Genomic DNA, 27698 nt, shown 5'->3' with positions numbered 1-27698 from the left:
TTGATCAAAATTAACTGGAATTTTAATCATCACATTGAAAATTAATACACTGCTTTAGATAGAAATTCCAAAAACAATTTTGCTACATCCCTATACATAAAAGTATTGGACTGCAGTCAACATAATAACTGAGCACTTGATGTACTATTTAAAAAAAAACTCACAACCACAGATGTCACATCATGACTCCTCAGTAAATTTAGTGAATTTCGTATTGCATCAATATGAAATGCAAGTACTATTGTTGAAGGGTTAAATATTGCTAGTTGTGATTTAATATTCAAACAAAATTTGAATACTTAATATTTTAAACTGCATTGATTAACCCCCAGTACTAAAATCACTTTACTGTCATAATTATGCCAAATGTTAATTAAAGTTTTTATATATCAAAGCAGTCCAACTGCATCATGATAATTAGATCGGGTCCAAATATATTGATGTAACAGTTTCTAAATTCTGCATTCCACTGTGTACAAACCGTATTTGCAAATGCATCACAAATAAGGCTCAATTTCCACAACAGCATAAAGATCACCATAATTTTTCTACCAAAACACCATCCAAAATATTTTAATGTTAAGCAGTTAAGCAAAAGAATCCAGCCTTTCTACTTTACAGTGCCATTTATACAATTGAATTGAAAACTGGATTGTAAGCACAGTGTAAAAGTCAAGTTGATAACATTCCTAATTTGCAATATATCATAACCCCGAGTATTGAGTGAGAACACCCTGCAGTCGTTTGCCTCTGGACACTATCAATGTAATGGGTCGTACATGAAAAAAGGTCAAGGTACCAAGATGGAACTGCACACATAGAAGCAAATAAAAACAGAAGCAAACACCTTTAGGAGGGGCAGGAAAGAATTGGTGCAAACAAACCTTTGATCAAGTAGATACTGTATTCGTCAATGATAGTAATTATAGTTCATTTTTTCTTTAAGGTGAGATCTGAATTTTGGATTATACATCAGTCTCATATTTTAAAATACAATAAAGTACAAAATCTTATTTTGTGAACCATTTTTCTAAAACTTGGAATAACATATCACAAAATCCCTTGGTCTCTTATTCAGAAATGTAGATGTTGTTTCTATGTCTTAAACTAACTGATGGCAACAATGATGACTCCATTCAACATGGTGAATACTGCATACAATCGCACTGCAAGTTTTGGAACAGTACATTATGATTCATTTATACCATCACCAGCCCAGAGTGGGTGATTTTCTTTGGCAGTCTGTTTCTGTAAAGACCATGGTCCACGGATGAACACAGCCATATTCTCTTCTGAGTTCTTTCATTCAGAATATCTTGCTTCAAATGTGACGATCAAACTTGGCCAGGTTTTTGGGCTCACTGCTGGGGATGCACCAATCATCTGCTTCATTGCTGGTTTGGTAATGTCTCCAAGCAGATTTATTGAAAACAGGTAATCTCTCTACTGAATCAGTAGATAAAGCCTTTAAAATTCAAAAAGAATGAAGTTTTAAATATTTATTTTTCTCTCACTTCAAAAGAAAAATATAACCTTTCTCTGTCCAAATTGATCCCATAAAAAAGGCACAATGACATTATTTGGAAAAAATGTTTCTCCCATTCTCCTCTCTCCTTAGTAGTTGCTTATTTCTCTCATAGCAGCTTGTGGTACCTTGCAGGCCTAAATGCCTGCTGCGCTAGTCAACAAAGCAGTCATAGAAATTTCCTGCAAACCTGTGAATTTTGACATAAGGTGCTATGCTATTTGTAACTTATGTCAAAAGGTTGTCATTCTCTTTTAAATCCACACTGCATTTTCCAATTTTTAAATAACTAAATCTTTGGGCATGTTTTTAAAAGTAAAACACAGATCATGGCTAATAATAATTGGTTCTCTCATGACTATGGATTATAGAATGAATTCCATTGAAGCAAATGAATCTGTCGGGAGAAGTTTTTCCTACAGGCGTCCAGCAATTGGGAAACACCAAACAGCATCAGCAAATCCAAGCTTTGAAAAAAGATCTCCATTCTTAAAACATTTCTTGAACAAAATTCAACCACATTCGTAATATAAATAGAATAATTCATGAGAAGCTAGTCAATAAGGTGTTTATTCCATTCATCAAATACTGTATAAAACTCACTCATGGAATATTAAATACTAAAAGGAAAAATAATTCCCTATATGATTGTGAATTTTTTATAGGATATTATAGCAATTCTTAACTCTCCTAAAGCTTAGATATTTTATTTATTGCAGGATTTCACATTACCTTTAAATAAATAACAGCATCTGTACCATAACTTTCCATAGAGAAAAGGTTTAGATCACCCTGAAAATACTTGGCATAGAGGCGGGAAATGGGAAGACCATAGCCAAAACCAGCCTGAAAAGAAAAAAACATTATTTTTTGCTGCATTCAACAGTCTTCCAGTAACTTTTTGGAAAGTCACACTGATTGATAAAACAAATACTCCCAGGTTAAAATTTATCAATAAACCAGAGATTTTATTGCTGAATTATAAAAAAAACTTGCAGAAAAATATTAAGACTATTGACTGCGAAGTCATTTTGGACAGTTTTCTGGCATTAAGAATACACATTTACAGCTCAGCAAAGTTCCTGTTGTTCAACTGTTGCTCAACTATAATGCTCCCTACAGGTGAACAGTCTGCAAACACTCACTGTCCAGGCTCAGATATTAAGAATATGCCATGTGGAAATTGGAAGAATGGCTGGTGCTCATGAAACTACGCCCAAGCAGCCAGTCCCTTCAAGACACGAGAACAGTGCAGTCCCATTATAACACATTTCCTGGGTTAATTCCTTTATAACAACAAAATTACATTTATAGAGCGCCTTTCACGTCGGGAGGACATGCTAAAGCACTGAGCCATAACCCAGTTGTAGTGTGGATTCTTATTCATTGCACATATGTAGTTGATTTGCTCGCTCACTTCTCGAGAGCCAGCTAGCAATTGCACTAAAACGGTTGTTAGTCAATTGGCAGATTGCTTTCTAGTAGTAATAATCCCTTCAAAAAATTATAATAATATGGTCACTCAATCTATCACTCTTTGCAGGACATTGATGTATGAATTGGCTGACACGTTTTACTGACAAAATAATACAGTCAATTCACTTTACAGAATATTCTGTGAAGCACTTTGAGAAGTCTCAACGTGATAAGGTGCTATACCAAATGCAAGGATTATTAAAACAACCAAATTCCAGGTCATTAGATTGTCAGTGGGAACCCAGTCCAACCAGTCTAGTTATGTTCTGGATTTCATGGACCCAATCCTTACAACAAGGCATCAATGTACAAAATTCACAACTGAATGCATCTTTATTAATGACTGGTAAAATGCAATCATGCTCTATCAATTTCATATGTTAACTCTTTTCAAATCATTTTAAACAGATTTTCACCATAAATACTTGAATGAAAGACGATCAGTAACAATATGTCTTTAGTAATACCCCTGCCCCCGGGATTCACACACATCAGACTGGCTAATTTCATAGAGCTTTGAACCCTGCGAATCTGTAAAAACAACCTCATCGCAACATACTTCAGGACATGCTCTTGGCACTAAATTAGGTGACCAATCATCAGAATCACTTGCATTTGTTAGCTGATATCTAATAATGAAGGATCAGTTTAGGTTTTCCCCCGAGAAACATTCATGGTCTTCTCTGCCTACCCCTTTTACTGATTTTCTACAAATTTACCCGGAGAGGAGTTGCTTCAATTCTCTTCGCCCTTGCCATTTTTTGGCAAATAGTACCTGACTCTTCCCCCGCACCCCCAACCCCTACAAAAAACAGAAACGGAATAAAATTATGTATAAAATATTTGGGTATTTATTTTGTGGACTTTGAAGGTCATTATTCATTTGCCAACTATTGTAAAACAAACTGGACACCGGAGAAACACATATTCGTCATTTTAAGCATTTGCATGCTTCACCTCCAAAGTGCCACAATATTATTTAGTTTCAAACAGATGTATCCTTCAGTGTTTTTTGATTCTATATACAAAACCAATCTCCTTACCAGAGGAGTAGTGCGGGAATTCTTCACCATTGGTTTAGGGGCTGTAGAATACATATAACTGAAAAGTCGATCGATTTTCCGCAGGGGAACACCACCACCTCGGTCAGACATCTAAAAGAAAGGGGTCCATTTGTTATCAAACTTACTGTTTGTACAATATCAAAGAAAAGATAAATACTAAAGAAAAAATTGTTAGCAAACTCGATTTCATTCAAATTAGAGTACAAATGAAACACACCTTTGAGGAATAGCTAGAGTTATGAGACAAAGTACCTGAAAAGAATTCATTGAACATTAACAACAACTTGCATTTATATAGCGCCCTCCATCATGGGCGACGCCTCAGAGCGTTTAACAATGGTGGAGCCTAAGGCTGAGTCTGGGGGAGGGGGACGGTGACTGTAAGCACCGAAAAGGAAGGTTTTCAAGCACGACCTGAAGATGGGGAAGGAGGGGGGGGGGCGAGGCGAAGGGTTTGAGGGAGGGAGTTCCAAAGTTTTGGGACATAGTGGATGAAGGCACAGCTGCCGATGGTGGAGCGAAGAATTTGGGGACGTGGAGGAGGCCGGACCCAGTAGGGTCGAGGTAATGGGTACTGCTGTGGGGCGTCTAAGGAATGGAGGAATTTAAACACTACAGTAAGTTCTTGACAGGGAGCCAGTGGAGTTTGGCAAGGACTGGAGTAATCGGGGTACGAAGTTTGGTGCGGGTGAGAATGCGAATGGCGGAGTTTTGAATGAGTTGGATTTTGTGAATAGTGGAGGAGAGACTGGCGAGGCGGATGTTAGAGGAATCCAGCTGAGAGGTGAAAAAGGCATGGATAAGGGTTTCGGCAGCTTGTGGGGTGAGGTATTGTCGGAGACAGTAGGTTGGCAACAACGCGTTCCAGAGCTTGGCAAGGAAGGTTCGGTTTGAGATAGGGCGGTAGTGGCCGAGGTTGGAGGGATCGAAGGTAGGGTTTTTTTTTAAATAAAGAGGGGGAGGGGGTGATGACCGCGGCTTTGAGGGTGAGTGGGACTGATCCTGAGGAGAGAGACTGGTTAATAGTGTCATTACCTTAATTGTAAGGTCTTCATTACCTAAAGCAACGGTCACTTCAATAGGAGGGAGAGAAAGACTGGATTGGCGATACTCCACTGTCGCTCGCATTGCATTCTGAAGATAAGAGAGCAAGAAACAGACGGATCAGACAAAATAGTGAATTGGTCTCAGCTCAGAAAAAAATAAAGCTAGCTGTGATAACACTACATTTATTGATAGATAAACAGTTACTTTACTTTGAATGAAGCAGAGAACCAAAAATGACCAAAGTTAAAGTCTCACTTTGATGATTAAAGACCTCCCTCTTTTTTTGTAGGGGGGGGAATGGAGGTGGAGAAGGAGATAAACTGTTGGTTATGTAAAACGTGTTGAATAGTGGATATATAAGAATGGATTCTTATGGAGTTATATGTAATAATGTTTGGGAAACAGGAAGCATAGATGCAGAACTTTCCTTCAGGAGATTATATGGGTTGGATAAGTTCAAGATCTGGAGAAGTAAGTTTGTTGACTTCATGACATTTTCTCTTTCCGTGTTATTTTATCTGAGTGGGTAAAGTACTGCTCAACATTCAGACTTCACATTAGAACTCTTAACCCCTACCGATTATTACAATGAGGTCAGCTGATAAAAGTGAGCTAATCAACAGTTTAAATAGAAATTTCCGTAAGTAACATAGGAAAGAAACCGACAACAATCCCGTTAAGGCACCAGGTGAACATACAATTGTGTTTTATTAGTGCATTGTAATAGCTTGCATCACAGTTTTGATTTAAATGTGATACTGTACAATTTCTATTGGCTTGCTTGTCATACTTGATACAAGAATGTTCGACAAAGTTGGTAAATCTGGAGCCATTCCACAACAACAAAAGTGAATACAAATGCCTTCTTGGTGAACGTTACATTTATAGGCATAAACTTACAATCCCCACACCACAAACATGCAGAGTTGCCACCAATATAACTTCTGTGTGAATTATCTAGAAATTTCTAAAAGAAACCTATCAAGAGTTGAGTTTTAAAATGAACATCCATTTTCTCAGAATCAAATAAAGGTTACAGAACAGAAACAATTTGGCCTATTCACTCCTTCACTAGAGCTATCTAATTCTATTGAATTGCTCTTTCCCCCCTCTTCCCAAGCAATTATCATATTGCATTTTATTAATAATAACAATTCTTGCATTTGATACCACACCTTAACATGTTGTCGAGACATCTCAAAGGGTCTCACAGGATCTACTGTAAGGTGGTATAATTACATATTTTGTGGGCAAACTCAGCAGCCAATTTGCAGTTATGGATTTGGGACTTGCTTCTCCTAGGTTTCAATTTACTAAAGTGGCAAACCTAAGAGATGGTCTAGTTGCAATACAAGTGGATATATTTTTGATTTTAACGTTCATGGTCATTAATGCAATACCACTTTACTGTCTTCACAATGTTTGGCCACTAAATCACAGTATTTTAACAGAGACACTGAATTAATATATTGAGTTTGATGATGAAACATGCTAAACTCTCAATGTACCATTCCGCTAAATGAGACAATACATGTTCAGAGGCACTATGTTCAGTTCCCTTTGGCACAGAAGGAAATGCCAAGCAATCTGGTCGGCATTTTTCCACTGGGATACTCATCCCACACTGTTCTTACACAATTTCTACTGAAAACTATACCCGGATTTGAATCAGATATAATGATTAATAGGGAACTTTCACAGGTTCTACTGCAGTAAAGATGCTCAGGTTCAGAAAAAAACAAGAAAATTATTTCATCAACATTCACTTTAAATTCAATTTCAAATAGCTTGAACAAGCAAGATGAAGAAATAAATATACTTAAATTAGCCTACAAATAGAAACAGGGAAAATCAGCCGACAAGGGGTGAATATCCGAACCGCACTGTAGACCTCTGTAGATTAAGATGGTGCCAATCTAGATTGATATATATACACCTGATTGATTGCTAAAATTTACAAATAGCAATAATAAGAAATCCTTACCTTAAAAAGTTCAAACAGCATGTGGTACAGATGTGAAGGAACATATACAATTTGGATAGAGCACCCTGGTGCCTTTCCTTTGGAAGGGGGAGGAAGAAAATTATGTCAAACATATAGGTAGAGAATTTTTCCTCTGCAAATAAAGATTATACAATCTAATATTTAGCTTCCTTGAAATGGCTCAATATAATATTTTTACTTCTAATCCTTTCCACAGCATAACAGAAAAAGCACAATTAAGCCATTTTAAGCAAGTCCTCTAGCCAAATTACTCTTTTGACACATGAATTTCTTTTAAACACCTCACTTGTACATAAAAATTATTCCAGAGGTACAAGCCAAAATCAAAACATCAAAGCTTTCAGTGAAGGGAAAAAAACTAAAATAAATAGATAATAGTAAAAATTATTGAACATTGGGAAAAAAAGGAAAGAAATCCCCAGGCAATGTTCAAAATATTTTATTTTAGTTAGTAAGCAGTGATTATGCAATAATAAGATTTTCACGTTTCAGCACCTTTCGTTTTTATTAAGTATCACAGCAGGTGAGCTGAAAATGGGACAAAAAGTCAGTCTAAGAGATGATAATCCTTGCATTTGATATAGTGTCTTAACAAGTTGTTGAAACACCTCAAAGCGCTTCACAGACTATACTGCAAAGTGAATTGAATGTAATATTTTGTGGGCAAAACGTGGCGCAGTGTCCCACAAACAGTCATGGATTGAGTGACCAAATTATTATTATTAAGTGCTTCTTTGGACATGTAAGAGTTAAATTAGAGCAGTTCTTGAACTAGAAGATAATGGATATTCTATTTTAAACAGTCGTCAAAACATCGAAACTAAAGGTATCCCAACTCAAGTCTAGTGAGAATATTGGGATCAGTTCTTGTGTTCTGGTTGAAAATCTGAAGTTACTGAAAATGGGAAGTTGTTATACTGATAAATAGAACTAAAAGGGTGGCCGAAGAGGAAGGTCTTTAGATGGAACTTGGAGGCAAGAGAGGATGCAAGGCGGAGGGATTGCGGGATAGAGGTCCAGAGTGTGGGGGCAGAGGTGCTGAATGCCCAATTATCTATGGTGGGACAGGAAGTGCGAGGGACCTGAAGCAGGCCGGTGTCCGCCGAGCAGAGGGAGTGGACAGGCTGATATTGGATTAGGAGGTTGGAGAGCTAGGGGAGAGCAAGACCAAGGAGGGCTTTGAAGGTGAGAACGAGAGTTTTGTACTCTATTCTCTGAGGGATGGGGAGCTAGTGAAACCAGGTAAGAATGGGGGCGATTGGTTCACGGGGCCTGGTGTGGGAAATGACATGAGCTGCAATTTTGAATCCTCTGTAGTTTGTGGAGGGAAGAGTTGGGAAATCCAGTGAGCAGGCAGTTGGCGTAGTCAAGCCAGGGATGAAAGCATGGATCAGGGTCTTAGCCATCTACGATGAGAGGCAGTGGCGGAGGCGGGCAATGTTGCAGAGGTGAGGAAAGGGGGAATGCATCACAGCACGAATGTGGGGTTTGAAGGATACCTGGGGGTCGAAAAGGAACATATTGGCATGGTGATGTGAAGAGTTCAGTCATGAATAATGATAATGTCAGCAGCTGAGGAGGTGCTGCTGGGAACCAAGCAGTAGGGCCCCAGTCTTGCCAACATTGAGCTGGAGGAAGTTGGCTCTCGTCCAGGACTTGATTTAACTAATATGAGCATGGCATTGAGTTCATAAATGGATTAAACTATGTATCATAATAAAATTGTATGAAACAAGACACCAGCCCTCTGTAAAACAAAATGCATATTACTAATCCATATTTTGAGGTGGTAAGATGGATATACAGTAAAACTCAGAGAAGTTGTATCAGCCGGACAATAACTTTTAACATGACTTACGCAAAGTGCATCTAGGCTCGACTAATGCCCTGCTTGTCGGCCTTCCCAACTCTTCCTTCCACAAGCTGCAGTTCATCCAGAACTCTGCAGCTCGTGTCCTCTCCAGCACACCCACCCTCGTCCGACTCCACTGACTCCCCATCCCTCAGAGGATCAAGTTAAAAATCCTCGTCCTCACCTTCAAGGCCTCCATGGCCTTGCCCCCTCCTACCTCACCGTTCTGCTAATCCCTTATCAACCTGTCTGCCACTCCGCTCAACAGGCTCCGGCCTGCTCCATGTCCCCCATCCAGCCCACCATCAGTGGTCAGGCCTTCAGCCTCTCTGCCGCCACCCTCTGGATCCATCCAACATTCCCTTCACCTCGCTCCCTCTCTTCAAGGCACACCTTAAAACCCTACTCTTTAATCATGCTTCAGCCACCCCCCACCCTCTCTGTCCTCCACCCTCCCTGATCCCAAACACCCCGCTCGAGTCTTAATCCCTGACTGCCTTGGAACACCCTCCCAACGTGAAAGGCACTTTACAAATGTAATTTTTTTGTTATACAAGTTGCAGGCAAACTTCCAATGTAATCAATAATCTATACCACACATTAATATGTCAGTACAGCAGGTAAGTGCGCATGCATTGACAGGTCAGACCATTTTCCGCATTTCAATGTAGCCTAATGTGTCTTTAATGTGCTGCAACGTTATGACTTAGATGATTTGCATTATGACTTAAGAGAAATCTAAATGATTTTTGATAGGAACTGTATGACTTGGGCGATTATACAACAACAAAATTACATTTGTATAGCGCCTTTCACTTTGGGAGGATGTCCCAAGGTGCTGGACAATCACTGTTTCTGGGGGTCAGGATCGGGAGAATGTAGGGCGGGGGGGGGAGCGCAGGAAGGAGTGTGTTCAATGGCACGATCGAAGAGGAGGGTCTTGAGATGAGTCTTGAAGGAGCAAGGGGAGGGCGAGGCGGAGGGACTGCGGAATGGAGTTCCAGAGGGTGGTGGCAGAAGGCCCACCCGCCAATGGTGGGGCAGGCGAGGGATGTGCAGCAGGCCAGAGCCTTCTGAGTAGAGGGAGCGGGCAGGTTGGTAGGGGGTTAGACGGTTGCAGAGGTAGGGGGAGCAAGGCCATGGAGGGCTTTCAGGGCGAGGACCAGGATCTTGATCTGTATCCTCTGCTTGATGGTAAGCCAGTGGAGTCGGGCAAGGTTGGGGGTGATAGGGTCATGGAGCTTGGTGCAGGGGAGGACATGGGCTGCAAAGTTCTGGATGATCTGCGACCTCTGGAGGGAGTTGGGGAGGCCGACAAGCAGGGAGTTTGCATAGTCAAGCCTGGATGTTATGAATGCGTGTATGAGGGTCTCAGCGGCCTGCGGTGTGACAGTGGTGGAGCCGGGTGATGTTGTGAGGTGGGCAGAGCGGGTCATGGTACGGATGTGGGGTAGAAAGGATAGTCGAGGGTCAAACAAAACCCCAAGGTTCTGGACTGGCTCAGTGAGGTGGAGTGCGCAACCATGGATATTGATACTGTCAGCGCCTGAGGTGTGGAGGCGCTGGCGGGAGCTAATCAGGAGAGCCTCGGTCTTATTGACGTTCAACTTAGAAAGTTAGCTCTCATCCAGGACTTGATGTCTGGCAGACATTCTGTCAGGACAGCAGTGTTCCTGGAGTCATGGGTGCAGGCACAGAGATAGAGTTGGGTGTCATCCGCATACATGTGGAAGTTGACCCCATGTCTGTAGATGATGTCACCAAGAGGGAGCATATAGATACTGAAGAGGAGGAGACCAAGGACAGAGCCCTGAGGAACGCTGCATGAGACGGTATGGGGGCTAGAGGAGAAACAGTTTGTGGAAATGAAGTGGAGATGGTGTGAGAGGTATGATATGAACCAGTCAAGACCAGAACCATGAAGGTTGAGGTGAGAAGAGAGGAAGTGGAGGAGGATAAGGTGGTCAATGGTATCTAAGGCAGCAGAGAGGTCAAGGAGGACGAGAATGCAGAGGGAACCCTGGTAGCTGATGAACAAAATGTAATTTGTTACTTTCACCAAAACAGTTAACAATTCATAAAGTTAAGACTATCTTCTAGTTTTCAGCAAGTCTTACTGAAACTGTCACTCTGGTTATTTGGGCTATTACCTTAAGTATGTCTCAAATTGCTACACCTTTTTCCTCTTCCTCTACACTTTTTTCACTTAGGTACCTGGCTGTGTGTGAGCCAAGAGGTGTGAAGGACCCACCATATTTTTCTTTTCAGCCATTTTAACTTGGTAGTAACAATTTGTTTAAAAATGCAAATCATGAGCAGGAAAACGGCAGGTCTTAAATCTTTGCAACAGAATGTTTATCCATCACCATGACAACTTGCCTTTAAAAAGTTCTGTTACAGATAATGCAAAAGATGGAAATATAATTCAGAGAAATTTGTTCCCCCATTATTCTTTTCAGTGCAGGTTTGACAAGACATATTAGGTTACAGTTTTCTCCTATTCAGGAAGGTATAAAATCAAGATGAATACTATATACCATTTTATTTTCAAGCAGTAAAAGATACAATTCAAACTTACCATTGAGTTGACAAATCAGCACCTCAGGAGAAATCAAGTAATATTGGTCACAAAGCATTTTTGCACTCTCACAAGCATCTGCAAATCCACCAGATAAAAGAACACGTTACTCTGTGATTTGATGAACTATATAAAAATCAGAATTAAAACTTATCTAATAATTTCCATGTCATTATAACATCTTTCTAATTGTCAAATCTATTAACAACTTTCAGTAATGAAGCTATAAAATGTTTATCAGAAAATCATTCGAATATTTTTCTGACATTGGTCATTTGCACCGTGGATACAATCCCCCATTTTTCAGCATTAGCTAAACCAGGGTGGTGCAATCTTTTGGCTGCTGAGGGCCAGATGCCAGATTTGAGATACGTCCGTGGGCAACATCAACAATATTTTTGTGTTTTTCTTCCAGAAACACAACCCGTACGAAGAATCATATAGAAATCTTATGTTTTAAATTGTGTAACTGTATTACCTAATTTCACAATATTTGTTATAAATAATTATCATAAAGTTTGCATTGTAACAAATATTGTGAAATTAGGTAATAGTTACACAATTTAAAACATAGGATTTCTATATGATTTTAAATAAATTCAACTTTAAATAGGCAATGTAAAAATTCATACACAATTTAAAATAATACAGCCATGGCTGAGGTATCCGTTTCTCTCTCAACCTGCATGTATCTCTCTCTGTATGTCTCTCTCTCAGTCTGTGTGTCTCTGTATCTGTCTTTCACTCACTCTGTCTGTGTCTCTATATCTCTCTCTGTTACTTACCTGTATCTCTTGTTCTCTCTGCATCTCTGTTTGAAAGTGATTGGTAGGTTCTGCTGCTAACAGCTGACTTGTGCCGCTGTTTTTCCCGCGACTGGGTTCACGCTGGATGAAATCATCCCCTGGGCCGAATGTGGCTCGAGAGCTGCCAGTTGGACCAACCGGAGCTAAATTAAATTTCATTTGGTTCTAATTTTAATCACACTTTTAAAAATGAGGCTAGTGAACCTTCAGAACTTATCCTGAAGATGCTCATGTATCCACTGCTGCCATAAAGAGACATATATAAAAACAAGGAACGGGTTTTTCCAATCAGATTCTATAAGAAGTAAATGGGTTCATGGAATTGAGGGGGTTGGGGGGGGGGGGGGGGGGGGGAAAGGTGACCAAAAGCACAGTCAAAAAGAAGTTTTATTCACAAATTTCAACTGATTTGAGAACTTCGCCACCCATATCCTCATCCATACTAAACTCGGCACCTTCATCACCCCAGTCCTTGCCAGGCTCCATAGTCTCCCTGTTGCAGAATGGATTGATTTTAAGATCCACACACTCATCTAGAAATCACTTTATGCCGCTCAGCTTCAGACCTTCTGCACATCCCCCAACTCCTCTGCTCCAACACCAGCAGCCATGCCTTCAGCCACTAAGTCTCGAACCTTTGGAACCCCCTCCACCTTGCCCCCTATTTACCTATCTTCAAATCGCACCCGAAGACTTTCCTCTTCGACCGTCCCTATGGTCATCCCTTTTTCTTGTGAAGAGTGCTACATAAATACAAGTTGTTTTTTAAGAAGAGATTTAAGGGTGGGGAGGGAGGTGGTCAGGTGGAGGAACTGAGGGATGGATTTCCAGCAAGCGGTGGCAGAATAACTGAAAGCTCTAGGGTAGAGGGTATAAGAGGGAGAGTTGGTTGTCAACCACATACATGTGGAAATGAATGCCCACATAAATGGATGATGTCAGCAAGGGAGAGCATATAGTTGATAAAAAGTAGAAGACCAAGTATACAGCCCCGAGGAACGCCATAGAGACAATTCGGAGACAAGAGGAGAAACGGTTAGAAGAGACAAAGCGAAGACCCTGAGATAGGTAAAAATGAAACCAGGAAAGGACAGAAACATAAAGGTGCAATAAAGAAAATCATGGAGATCTAGCTTAAAAAAAAAAGTAATCTTTGTGGCAGCACTCAATTGATAGTGGCACACCAACTGCTTCATTAAACAGCCCACCAAATCAGTAATTTGCAGATCTGCAAATCTGATCATTGAACTGATTGAATGCAGATCACCAGATTCTAAAAGCACAAATGTGACCACAATTTTGATAGGTGTCACTAGGCACATCTGTATAAAACACAGCACACCACTCACTTACCTTTCACTACTTCCAGCACGTCACAGTTAGGGTCAATGCCACCGATGTGTTTGGGATGGGCTGGGTTACTGCCATCGAAAACAAGAGCTGATAAAATAAAAAATTGTTACCTCTGATGCCTTTGTAATACAACCATTTCATATAAAGTTTCTCATATTTAAAACACAGGCCCCAAATAATCAAAGTTACTAAATTACATATAAAGCATTCAAATGTCATGATTTTTGTACATTATACACAAAGCATCTATTCAAATTAATGAAAATATTACTTAAAATAATAATGATTAGGAGAAAAAAATCACTTTTATTCCCAAACAAGTAGATTAGATAATAATAATCCTTGCATTTGATATAGTGCCTTTCACATCAGGAAGGCGTGCCAAAGTGCTTCACAGGATTTATAATAATAATAATAATCCTTGCATTTGATATAGCGCTTTTCACGTCGGGAAGACGTCCCAAAGCGCTTCACAGAACACACTGTAAAGTGAATTGACTGTACATTTGTGGGCGAACGCGGCAGCCAATTGCGCACAGCAATGTCCCACAAACAGTCGTAGATTGAAAATGACCAATTTAATTATTGTTTTTGGTTTTGGAGGGATTATTATTAGGCTCTGTGTGGAGTAAGGAAACTTGCCCAAGGTTTCGCCCTGCCTGGAATTGAACTCAGGTCTCTCACTTGCAAAGCGAGTGCTCTAACCACTGAGCTACAGGACTCCACTGTAAAGTGTACACCTTAAAGTGTTGTAATCTCTTGAGACTAAAGAGCCCTACCTTATCTAATCATTACTCATAGCTCATTCCTCTAACACTGGAATGTATAAAATGTTAAATGGAATTGAAAAAGTAAGCCCAGATCAATACCTTAGGATGTATTAGGAGTGTAGAACAAGATGACATAGGTTTAGAGTTATAAGGGGCAATTTCAGGAGAGATACCTGGTCATTTTCACCCACAAAATATACAGTCAATTCACTTTACTGCATATTCTGTGAACCACTTTGAGACATCTCGAAGACATGGTAAGGCGCTATATCAACTGCAAGGATTATTATTATTTTTCTTTAAGCAAAGGTTAATCAATGACGAGTTGCCAGGAAAAGTGGTCAAGGTTAGGACACTACTCATTTTAAAAAAAAACAGCTTGATGCAGTAATGAGGGGATGGAATTCTGAGGGTTGAGACAAGATGAGCAGAATCATCCTTGCTCTCTCCAGCATTGCCTCCAGGGCATGGACAGCCCACGTACTTTGCAACACCTCTGTTCTCTAGGTGCATTAATATTGTGCTATATTGACCAGAACACTATATAGCTGAAGTATGATGTCTGGGGGTCTGAACTCAACTGATTTAGTAATATAGCTCTGCATCCTTTTGCCTGGTTTATTGCTGCCTCATATTATTTTGACATGGTGAATGATGAGTCAAGATCCTATCACGAACTGGCTCCTCCGCCCACCCTCTCACACCTCACCCATCCTCACCTCAAATGCCAACTGCAAGACAATGCTGGACTTCCTCGAATCCAAAGTCGAGGTAATCGCTGAGCTGCCTCTGCATCTGCTATCCCCTCCCCATCTCCTCCTCCCACCCCAGCCCCTACCCATCCCTCCCTCCACACCTTTGAACCTGTCTCCCCCTCCTCTCGCATCACCACCATAACCCGTATGAAACCCACCACCTGCTCCCTCGACCCCATCCCTAAACCCTCCTTACCTCCAAGCTCCACCTCCTTGCTCCTCTACTCACTGATATCGTCAACCTCTCCCTGTCCTCTGGTACTGTTCCCACCCCTTTAAAAACCGCTGTCATCACTCCTATCCTTAAAAAACCCTCCCTGGACCCTTTCTACTCCCTAACTACCGACCCATCTCCAACCTCACCTTCCTCTCCAAAGTCCTGCAAGGAGTTGTTGCTTCTCAGCTTCGCTCCTTCCTCTCGAACCCCTCCAACCGGGCTTCCTTGCCGCTCACAGCAGAGAAACCGCCCTGGTCAAAATGACAAATGACATTCTTTCCATCTGCGACCAGGGCTCCCTCTGCCTCCTCGTATTCCTTGACCTCTCTGCTGCTTTCGACACTGTTGACCACTCTATCCCCATCCACCACCTATCTTCTCACCTCAATGACGCTGTCCTTGACTGGCTCAGATTGTACCTCTCACACTGCCTGCACTTCATCTCCTCAAACGGCTTCTCCTCGAGCCCTTGCACCGTCTCGTGTGGCGTTCCTCAGGGATCTGTCCTTGGTCCCCTCCTCTTCAATATCTATATGCTTCCTCTTGGTGACATCATCCACAGACATGGGGTCAACTTCCACATGTGTACAGATGACATCCAACTCTACCTCTCTGCCTCCACCCTTGACTCCAGGACCACTGCTATCCTGACAGAATCTCTGTCAGATATCAAGTCCTGGATGAGAGCAAACTTTCTTCAGTTGAACGTCAACAAGACCGAGGCTCTCCTGATTGGCTCAGGCGCTGACAGGATCACCATCCATGGTTGCACACTCCACCTTGCTAAGCCAGTCCAGAACCTTGGAGTCTTGTTTGACCCCCAATAATAATCCTTGCATTTGATATAGCACTTTTCACATCTTCTAGACCCTCAACTATCCTTTCTACCCCACATCTGCGCCATGACCTGCTCGGCCTTCTCCCACCTCCCCAGCGTCTCCCAGCTCCACCACTGTCTCACACTGCAGGCCGCTGAAACCCTCATGCATGCTTTCATTACATTGAGGCTCGACTATGCAAACTCATTGCTTGTCGACCTCCCCAACTCCTCCTTCCACAGGCTGCAGATCATCCAGAACTCTGCAGCCCGTGTCCTCTCCCACACTGGGCTCTGCAACCCTATCACCCCCATCCTTGCCGAACTCCACTGGCTTCCCATCACACAGAGGATACAGTTCAAGAATCTGGTCCTCGCCTTCAAAGCCCTCCACGGTCTTGCTCCCCTCTACCTCTCCGACCTCCTAAGCCCCTACCATCCTGTTCGCTCCCTCCACTCAGCGGGCTCCGGCCTGCTTCAAGTTCCCCACCCTGCTCGCCCCACTACTGGCAGGTGGGCCTTCCGCCACTCTGCACCCACCCTCTGCAACTCTAACCCGCAGTCCCTCCATCTCACCCCCTCCCTCAAGACCCTCCTCTTCGACCATGTTTTGATCTCCCTACATACCCCCCTGCCCTTCAGCCTTCCCGACCCCCAGCTCAGGTCCGTATTTCTGTCTGTCCAGTGCCTTGGGACATCTCCCTATGTGAAAGGCTCTGCATAAGTGTAATTTGGTTGCTGTTGTTGGAGATCTCTTTCAGTTTCCTCTTTGGCAAGTTCCAATTCATCCATAGAGTGCTTGCATTTCCTATTCCAATATTTTTCCTACAGGTAGTACCTTGCATTTATCTGCATTAAACCTCATTTAACAGTAAATATGTGCATATTAAATCTTGTAGTGTTTTCAACTTGGAACAGTCAATTTTCAAAGTTCTAGTTTAATATTTAATGATTCAAGCCTGAACACCTTTTTGTTGGAATCACAAAGACAATCACAAAGTTTTTTCAAAAATACAAATAAATATAGGAGACCTTAAACCAAAGTATTGTCTGCCTGTTCAAATGGGCTTTACAAATTCCACTGCTCAAAAAGTGAAGGGAATTCTCCTGGTGTTAAAGCCCCAAATCCTCTGAATTAATTAGTCATTCATTTTGTGGCAGCTTGTTTGGCCTCAGTGAGCAAATTGATTGCTGCATTTAGCTACAAATACACAGTCCTAAGTTTGATAGCAATTATACAATAATAATATATAGCACCTGTCACTCCGGAAGGGTCTCGCAAAGTTATTGTGAAGTGTGATAACTCAGTTACTAATTTGGACACAGCAATGTTCCAAAAACTGCCATGAAGTGAATGACTAATTTTATCTGGGGGATTGTTGTCCAGGACACTGGGAGAATCTCCCTCCAGTTTTCGAATAGTGCTACGGATCCTTAACAGCCACCTGAACAAACAAAATGAACTTTAACGTTTCATCCAAAAGACAACACCTTCGATACTGCAATGCTCCCACACCACTGCAGTGAGTGTCAGCCGACACTGTATTCAAAATCCCAAAGTATTTTGAATAAAATCACAATCACATAAAATCACTAATTTATGTGTTTGGAATAAAGCAAAAAACAAAAATATTTGTACAAGCAACCTTCTGACTCAGCCAGGCTACCAACTGAGCCCAATGTGAAGCATTTGAGACACTGCACTAATATTATAAGTGCTATATGAAATGAAAGGTTTAACTATTTTGTTTACAGAAATTATTGAACTTGGTAATAAAAGTGTAAACAAAGTGGCTGAAGCAAATTTAACTTTGAAAGCAGATAATAAACATTATGTCCAGTCTTGACAAATAGTTTATACATCGTCCCGGTTTCATCTGCCTTAAATAATAATTGATTAACTGGTGAAATGACTGATTATCAACCCTTTCAATTCAGTTTTTACAAGATAAAAGATTTAGAATCCCTAGATAAAGAAAACTAGAGTAAGTCATCAGCTTCCAGTAAAGAAATCATACTTACTATGCTGGTTAATGAGCATTCGGATAGAGATTCGGCTCAGGTAGAATCGATCTAGGAAGTACTGTACATTCTGATTAGCAACAGGATCAATACCAAACGCTTCCTTATACTCGACGACTCCCTGTGCCATTGTTGGAACCACGTTATTGTGCCTGTTCCGAATATTGATGAGGGCATCTGAAAAGCTATAACACGCATTATCATTAATCCTTCTGCTTGCAGCATCAACTTGCACGGATGCATACTCCAACTTACAGAGCCAGGGCTGAACCTCAGCGTCCTGTTTGTCTCCCAACTGTCTTTCAAACCCTACATCCATGCTCTGACCCACTCAGCTTACCCTCACCTCTAAAACATGGCTTGCCTCTCCTCTCAGACCACTCAGGCCTTCTTCCACGTTCAGGCTTGACTATGCCAAAGCTCTGCTCACTGAACTCTACAGCTCTTCTCTACACAAGCTGCAGACTATCCAGAACCCTGCATCCCATGTCCTCTTCCACACCAGGCTCTGCGTCAACCCCATCCTTGCTCAGCTCCATTGGCTCACCATCCCCCCTGTAAATGAAATTGAAGATCCTCATCCTCACCTTGAAAACCTTCCATGGTTTTGCCCCACCCTACCTCTGTGACCTCAACAACAAATTACATTTATATAGCACCTTTCAAGGCAGGATAATTCCCAAGGTGCTGGATAGCCAGGGGATTTGGACCTCCTTTAACCCTCCCAACCCAACTGCTCAGTGAGCATCGGCCACCTTCATGTCCCCCGCCCTATCCACCCCATTGGCAGGCAGGTTTTCAACCATTCTGCCCTGGCTCTTCGGAAATCCATCCCAGAATCCCTGACTCCCTTACCTCGTTCAAGATCCATCTCATAACGCACTTCTTTTTGATTGATGCTTTCAGTCCTCTTTCCCTTCCCTCCCCACTTGGCTCCCAACTCTAGCTCAGGTACCCAGCCAATCCCTTTGGGACATCCTCCCGATGTGAAAGGCATTATATAAATATAAAATTTTATTGAAATAGTTTCTGCCATTAGAAAACATTCATGTTAACTGATGCCAACAATAATTAAGACGGATAGAGCACAACGTACCACATATCGTAGTGTGTTTGGGGAGTGTGTTGTGGAGGGGGAAGGGGCGGCCGAGGCTGACCTACGCCATTCTGAAACAAAGGCAGGCAAACAGCACACAAGAGGCACAAGTCGTAGGCAATCAGACATGATCTTATTGCACAGTCAGGTGAGCGAGAAATGGGAGTCCCAAGAGGGTTCCTGCAGGTACATTGACTGTCAGGAGTAATGAGGGAATTTGAATCTCCAGCTACATTGCCAACTAATAGAAATGAAAAAACCTCCTTCATCCTTTTAGTCCAGAGAGATTCACTGCTAACAGCAAGATTGACAGTTCCATAGGCAGAGATATATTCCCATATAAAAGGGCATAGTGTCCCACAAATATTAGAGAGAATCAGCTGAGGTCTTTAGGATTTGTTGCTTCACCACTGATAAAGCTTAAGAGCCTTTGTTGTTAAACACTGGTAAGACCTTTCATGCCAATTGGTGCTGCAGTGGCATCAGGAGAAGACCCCTCCAAGAAGCACAACTGCAAGACAAGATGTCACCTTGGCTCAGCTGATAGTATTCTCACCTCCAAGCCAGAAGGTTGTGAATTCGAACCCCACATTGGAACTTCTGAGTGCACATTCAAGGCTGATACTCCAGTGCTGTGCTGGGGAAGGGCTAGATTGCCAGAGGTGCCAAACTTTGAATGAGAAGTTAAACAGAGGCCCCATCTACCTGCAAAGCCGAGAAACCCAGGGAATGCAAAAAAACAGCCATGTACCAGCCATGGAAACGGGTTCCCTTATACAATATTACCATTCACTAGGAGACATACCGTCTCTGTTCAAAGTAATCTTCAACAAAAATGGATGGACGGATTATCAGCGTTTATCCTACCTAGCAGTAATCCTGGAAGGAGAGACAGTAGGCATATTAGACAGCCTGGTCTAAGAAAGGATTACCTAGTTTTTAAATTGACCTTGACTACTTGATTCAGAGGTGTCCTCAAAACGTAAGGCACCAAGAAGTAGCTGTGTCACTTGAGACGTAAAGCAGGCAAGAACCCCAAGGCCTTAGCAAACAATGCGGAGAAGCTCAACTTGTCTTCTCAACAGTGGACCAACAACTTTCAAGGTCTTCATGGTTGACCACTTTCTGATAGCCCTTGAACCCCAGCAGCTCTAAGTGCAAGTGCAAATTCAAAAAGCTTTCAATGGTTTATGTACTGGATTTCAGAAAGGAGCAGCTGAAAGAAAATGGTTCTTCACTGAGATCAACTCGCACCCTATCAGCCACAGGATGGATCGAGAGAGGCTGACAATAGGAGATTGGCATGGGTCAACAGCATCTCCATCTTCAGAGTTATCAGAAAGGGACAGAGCTGATGGGCTTAAGACATAACAGACTTCAACATGAGAATCAAGATAAATGAGGCTGGACGCAACAGGGGGGGACCACCAAAACAACATCAGCCAAACAAAGACTCATTATTATAATAATCCTTGTATTTGATATAGCGCATTATCACATCTCAAAGCGTCTCATTATCTGGGTTTATAATAATCCTGCCTTTACACCTTAGGTCGTCAAAATATCTCAAACGCTTCACAGAACTTAGTGTACAGTATAGTGACTCCAAGTGTGTAGACAAAGGCAGCAGCCAATTTGCGCAAAGCAATGTCCCACAAACATCCATGCAATTAACATCAATTTTATCTGGGGGATTATTGGCCAGGACACTGGGAGAAACTCACTTCTCTTTCTGAATAGTGCCACGGCATCATTAATGTCCACCTGAACAAGCAGAAGGGATCTCAGTCCAAAGGCTGGCAACTTCAGCACTGGAGTGGAGTGTCAGACTATGAGTCAAAGTCCTGATGAGGGGCTTGAACTCACAGTCTTCTGACTCAGAGGCAGAGGGCTACCAATTAAAACAGGCTAACATCCTGGGTTGTACAAAAACAATTCTAGTGATCTTCACCTTAATATCAGATCATCTGATTTTGACCTCAGGGACAAGACTGTAAATTGGGACGAAGTATCATGAACCATGCCGGACAAAAGTATTACGGGGGGGGCGCGGGGGGGGGGAGAGAGAAGAGTTTACAAGTCTCCTATAGATCTCTAGAAAAAGACAGCGATTTATACAGTAATAAATGTATATTATATATACATACACACATACAAACACACACACACTAAAGTACAATATTTTGAACTTACTCTGATAAAACTCTGTGATCTTCAGGATTTTTGTCTAAGAACTCTAAAATGTCCATTAGACTTTGTACATACCTAAAGAGAAACAAAATATTCAGATGTTAGGTGACTTCTTTTTTAAAAAAACTATTATTCATTTTCCAAAACAGTTGAAAACTGAATTTTTGTGCAAAGAAATACAAGGTATGTAGGATTGGATTATTGCTGAGAGAGCTGGAGCAAAAAAAAACATCACAGACCTCTGAGTCAAAGGATTTGGGTTCCCACATCAGGATTTTAAACTCAGTCTTGACTGATGCTCCAGTGCGGTGCTAAGGGGTGCAATGCATTGTCAGTTGCTACACTTTAGATGAAACACAGTCTGCTTGTTCAAGTGGACCTTAAAGATCCTATGGCACTATTCGAAAAGGGAGCTCAATGACGCAATGAGATGCTATATCAAATGCAAGAATTATTATAATAAGAGGAAAACGTAATATTGTCCCAGAGTGCATAGTGGCTGGTGTGTCATGTGGGGTGAAGTAAAGGAGGTGGGGTGGAGTAGAGGATAAAGTTGGTTGATAAAGTAACTGAGCAGCAATGGAAGGACTGGGACTCATTACATATTATCTGACCTCCAATTAATCCAATGACATGAAAACTAAACACAAGAACTGACAGAGAATTCTAGAGTTAACAAGACAAGCAGATTGTTTTGAATTGTGTAATTTAACAAAATAATTCCCGCTGAGACTGCACTACACTGTGCAGCAACAAAGCACATTCGGAGGTAAACATTGGTTTCTAGAAATTAGTTTACAAGAAATAAAACAGTGAACCCTGGATAAAGATGACAATGACCCATTGTTATTTCCCAAAATAGTTTCAGCAGCACTAGGCAATGAGGTAAACCCTTCAACAATAGTGATGTTATCCTAGAACAACCAGTTTATGATTAGAACATTAACTGATGTGCAACTGTACCTCTCTCTGCGAGTCTCACATGATCCATCTTGACCTACTGTTATTTTTAGTTTATACTGTTATTTTAAGCTAATGCTGGAAAAAATCAGGCTAAACATACCCTATAAATCATGTCTGTATTGTGATGAGCCACACTGGAGTTTACGCATTGAGACATCAATTTGCTTTAGAGAAAAAAGGCTCAGATGTAAACAATTATCAAATGCCTTCTAAAACTCTAAGTAAGCATTATATATCCACTGGATGCACTCATATCGTTTCTTAATTTACTACTCAAGAAGTCTAGCAAATTTGTGAAGTTTGTATTTTTGCTTCTAAATCCACTACTTATGCTCTCTATGTTCTTTAGACAAGTACTACAGTAAAACTCGCATACGTCTTCGCTTTATAAATCATATAATTGCATAGATGTGCATTAACCCATGTACCTTCCAGTTTCCTACCATAACCACTTAGATTTCTTTGTACTATTGTATTAATCACCTCCTAACTCGTAACACAGCTCCCTTATCCTCCATTACTTTCTTAGCAAGAAATGCGAGAACTGACATCCTAACCCGCTGACACACCGCACTTACCGTCCAGTTGCATTGAATCACGGGAGACAGAATCTTGATCCATCGACGCATGTGCAGAAGAACTTCATTTCTCAATGCGATTCCAATGCTTACTGGTAAGTGCACAAGTGGCAACCAGTCAAGACATATTGAATTACAGGAAATGTAGTCGTGACTGACGAAATTCCCTGCGAGTAACAGCTCAGAATGCAATGCGTGAGAGCATTGTCACCATCTTCCTGCCACAGCTCAGACACACATCCCTTCCCATTGAGCGATGGTCCCACCAATTCCCAAGATACCAATATGTTATATATATATGATATATACTAATTTTGCATAATATATTACTTTACAAGTAAAGGTGTTAAAATTAAAACAGTTTCTCTATATTGTATTGCATATACCACTCACCAGCTCTGAACCAGTTTCACAGAAGGAGTGCTTAACAAGTTGTCCGGAAGTAGATTAATTTCTTTCATGATATTTGAAAGTCGTACTGGAAGTTCTTGTCGTAGAAATGCAAAGGAGGTCTTCTCACAGCCATTTGTGGAACCTTAGAAATAGCAATTTTACCAAATTTATGGCAAAATATAATTCAATCTTCATAAATTCTATATACTTAAAAATTCTAAAAATTGCTCTTAAAATTATAGGGGAAAAAAGGGACAATTTCTCAGTGAATTTGACAGGAACTGTGTTGGACTCCGTGCAAAGAGGTGGGGTGGGGGGGAAGGTGGCCATAGGGGTAAGATGCAGAATTTTAGGCAAGACTTAAAAGTCCCCCATGAAACGAATGGTGGAGGGGAGGGAGTTCCAGAGGTTCAGGGAACAAATAGCAAGCCTGAGTTAGCTGAGCCGAAGGGGCAAGGGGAGAAATAGGGTAGAAGATCAGAGATGAGAAGGTACCAGAAAGTGGATGGCTTTATAGGGGAGAATGAGGACTTTGAAATGAATCCTCTGGGAGATAGTGAGTGAGTGGAAACTGTCAAGGACCAGATAGGTTTGCAAAGTTTGGTACAGGTGAGAATGTTTTGGAATGAGTTCCAGCTTGTGAATGGTAGTGATGGGAAGACTGGAGAAGACTGCATTGAAAATTCTAGACAGGATGTAACAAAGGCGTGAATTATTGTTTCAGCGACAGTAGGTGTGAGATAGGGGCGAAGGAGGAAGATGTGGCAGCAGGAAAGCAGTCCTGGTGAGGGACCAGATTCCATGGTGCATGTACATCTTGATCCATAAAGTGATTAAAAGCATCGAATCATTTGCATAATGCAACAAACTGATTCATGGCAGCAACTAATTCAGGCTTAGCATACAATACCCATCCACAGCAAACCAAGCACACAGAAAAGACCAAACTCTCGCCTGGAGGTTGTCCTATTTATGCTGTTTCTCTTCCCGTAAGACGAATGAAAGCTGCAAAAATAAATGCTTGAAGTACAAACATGGTACATAAATCAGCATCTGAAAAGGGCAGATTAACATTTGGGATTCTTAAAGAGATGGGGTTGAAAAACTCTTTCAGATGCGAAGAGGATAATAAGACAAGAACAATAAACACTGCCCTTTGAGAGGAATAAAAAAACCACCAAGAACACAAAGGTATCCCATGGGATGGAGATTGCAGGCAGGAACCCTCTGAGGTGGTGGTGGGGAGGGAGGGAGTTACACACCGGGAGACCCGGGGGAGGGGGGGCAGGACGTCGACAGTTATACTGGAGACGGGGGGGGAGGACAATTGCACATGGGGAGGCGGGGGGGGGCAGTTACACCTGGGGAGTCGGGGGGGGGGGGGGCAGTTACACCTGGGGAGTCGGGGGGGGGGCAGTTACACCTGGGGAGTCGGGGGGGGGGCAGTTACACCTGGGGAGTCGGGGGGGGGGGGGGGCAGTTACACCTGGGGAGTCGGGGGGGGGGGCAGTTACACCTGGGGAGTCGGGGGGGGGGGCAGTTACACCTGGGGAGTCGGGGGGGGGGGGGGGCAGTTACACCTGGGGAGTCGGGGGGGGGGGGGGCAGTTACACCTGGGGAGTCGGGGGGGGGGGGAGTTACACCTGGGAAGTCGGGGGGGGGGGGCAGTTACACCTGGGGAGTCGGGGGGGGGGGGCAGTTACACCTGGGAAGTCGGGGGGGGGGGCAGTTACACCTGGGGAAGTCGGGGGGGGGGCAGTTACACCTGGGGAGTCGGGGGGGGGGGGGCAGTTACACCTGGGGAGTCGGGGGGGGGGGGGCAGTTACACCTGGGGAGTCGGGGGGGGGGCAGTTACACCTGGGGAGTCGGGGGGGGGGGGCAGTTACACCTGGGAGTCGGGTGGGGGGCAGTTACACCTGGGGAGTCGGGGGGGGGGGCAGTTACACCTGGGGAGTCGGGGTTGGGGGGCAGTTACACCTGGGGAGTCGGGGGGGGGGGGGGGGGGGCAGTTACACCTGGGGAGTCGGGGGGGGGCAGTTACACCTGGGGAGTCGGGGGGGGGGGCAGTTACACCTGGGGAGTCGGGGTTGGGGGGCAGTTACACCTGGGGAGTCGGGGGGGGGGGCAGTTACACCTGGGGAGTCGGGGGGGGGGGGGGGGGGGCAGTTACACCTGGGGAGTCGGGGGGGGGGGGCAGTTACACCTGGGGAGTCGGGGGGGGGGGGGGCAGTTACACATATGGGGAGACCTCTGGGGGACACATACACACACGATGACAACAGTTACACACGGGGATCCGGGGAGGGGGGCTACACGGGGAGGGGGGGCTACACGGGGAGGGCTACACGGGGGGGGGGGCTACACGGGGGGGGGGGGCTACACGGGGGGGGGGGGGCTACACGGGGGGGGGGGGCTACACGGGGGGGGGGGCTACACGGGGGGGGGGGGCTACACGGGGGGGGGGCTACACGGGGGGGGGGCTACACGGGGGGGGGGGCTACACGGGGGGGGGGCTACACGGGGGGGGGGCTACACGGGGGGGGGGCTACACGGGGGGGGGGGCTACACGGGGGGGGGGGCTACACGGGGGGGGGCTACACGGGGGGGGGGCTACACGGGGGGGGGGCTACACGGGGGGGGGGGCTACACGGGGGGGGGGGCTACACGGGGGGGGGGCTACACGGGGGGGGGGCTACACGGGGGGGGGGCTACACGGGGGGGGGCTACACGGGGAGGGGGGCTACACGGGAGGGGCGGGTTACACGGGGAGGGGCGGGTTACACGGGAGGGCGGGTTACACGGGGAGGGGCGGGTTACACGGGGAGGGGCGGGTTACACGGGAGGGGCGGGTTACACGGGGGGGGGGTTACACGGGGGGGGGGTTACACGGGGGGGGGGGGGTTACACGGGGGGGGGGGGTTACACGGGGGGGGGGGGTTACACGGGGGGGGGGGGGTTACACGGGGGGGGGGGTTACACGGGGGGGGGTTACACGGGGGGGGGTTACACGGGGGGGGGGGTTACACGGGGGGGGGGGGTTACACGGGGGGGGGGGTTACACGGGGGGGGGGGGGTTACACGGGGGGGGGGGTTACACGGGGGGGGGGGGTTACACGGGGGGGGGGTTACACGGGGGGGGGGGTTACACGGGGGGGGGGGGTTACACGGGGGGGGGGTTACACGGGGGGGGGGTTACACGGGGGGGGGGTTACACGGGGGGGGGGGTTACACGGGGGGGGGTTACACGGGGGGGGGGGTTACACGGGGGGGGGGGGGCTACACGGGGGGGGGGGCTACACGGGGGGGGGGGCTACACGGGGGGGGGGGCTACACGGGGAGGGGGGGCTACACGGGGAGGGGGGCTACACGGGGAGGGGGGCTACACGGGAGGGGGGGTTACACGGGAGGGGCGGGTTACACGGGGGGGGCGGGTTACACGGGGGGGGGGGGTTACACGGGGGGGGGGGGTTACACGGGGGGGGGGGGTTACACGGGGGGGGGGGGTTACACGGGGGGGGGGGTTACACGGGGGGGGGGGTTACACGGGGGGGGGGGTTACACGGGGGGGGGGGTTACACGGGGGGGGGGTTACACGGGGGGGGGGGCTACACGGGGGGGGGGGGCTACACGGGGGGGGGGTTACACGGGGGGGGCGTTACACGGGGGGGGGGTTACACGGGGGGGGCTACACGGGGGGGGGCTACACGGGGGGGGGCTACACGGGGGAGGGGGGCTACACGGGGGGGGGGGGGGCTACACGGGGGGGGGGGGCTACACGGGGGGGGGGGTTACCCGGGGGGGGTTACCCGGGGGGGGGTTACCCGGGGGGGGGGGGTTACCCGGGGGGGGGGGTTACCCGGGGGGGGGGTTACCCGGGGGTACCGGGGAGGGAGGGGGCTACACCGGGAGTCTGATCTCTTTCTTACCGAAGTCCAGGAACTGTTTCATGGAGAGCGGAGATGGTGAGAACTTGGAGAAGTGCTCGAGCTGTCCGGCCAGTGCCGCGCTCTTCATCAGCCACCGCACCAGCCTCATGGCAGCGGCAGCGGCAGCGGCGAGAGGGACAGCCCGGGGAGAGGGAGTCGCTCCGGCCGGGTGTGTCTCGGGAGGGGTGGGGGGGGCTGCCCTGGTGCGGGGAGCCGGGGGGGGCCCCTCGGTGTCGGTCTGTGATTGAACCACGTTAGTAGCCC

General features: G+C 45.0%; 1 protein-coding gene across 1 annotated transcript; it reads right to left on the bottom strand.

Moving 5' to 3' along the window:
• On the bottom strand, positions 1-27698 carry pdk4 (pyruvate dehydrogenase kinase, isozyme 4). The gene is made up of 11 exons (XM_042332174.1): positions 27435-27698; positions 23508-23649; positions 21577-21648; positions 18288-18472; positions 13707-13793; positions 11548-11625; positions 7097-7173; positions 5101-5199; positions 4045-4155; positions 2258-2371; positions 1-1465 (listed from the first exon to the last, which is right to left on the bottom strand). The coding sequence occupies exons 1-11, from the start codon at positions 27541-27543 to the stop codon at positions 1322-1324; spliced, it is 1218 nt and encodes a 405-aa protein (XP_042188108.1). The 5' UTR covers positions 27544-27698; the 3' UTR covers positions 1-1321.

This window comes from Callorhinchus milii, unplaced genomic scaffold, assembly GCF_018977255.1.
Source record: "Callorhinchus milii isolate IMCB2004 unplaced genomic scaffold, IMCB_Cmil_1.0 Scaffold2, whole genome shotgun sequence".
Classification (NCBI taxonomy): domain Eukaryota; kingdom Metazoa; phylum Chordata; class Chondrichthyes; order Chimaeriformes; family Callorhinchidae; genus Callorhinchus; species Callorhinchus milii.
The sequence above is the reverse complement of the archived record's forward strand: the minus strand, read 5'-3'. Positions and strand labels throughout refer to the sequence as shown.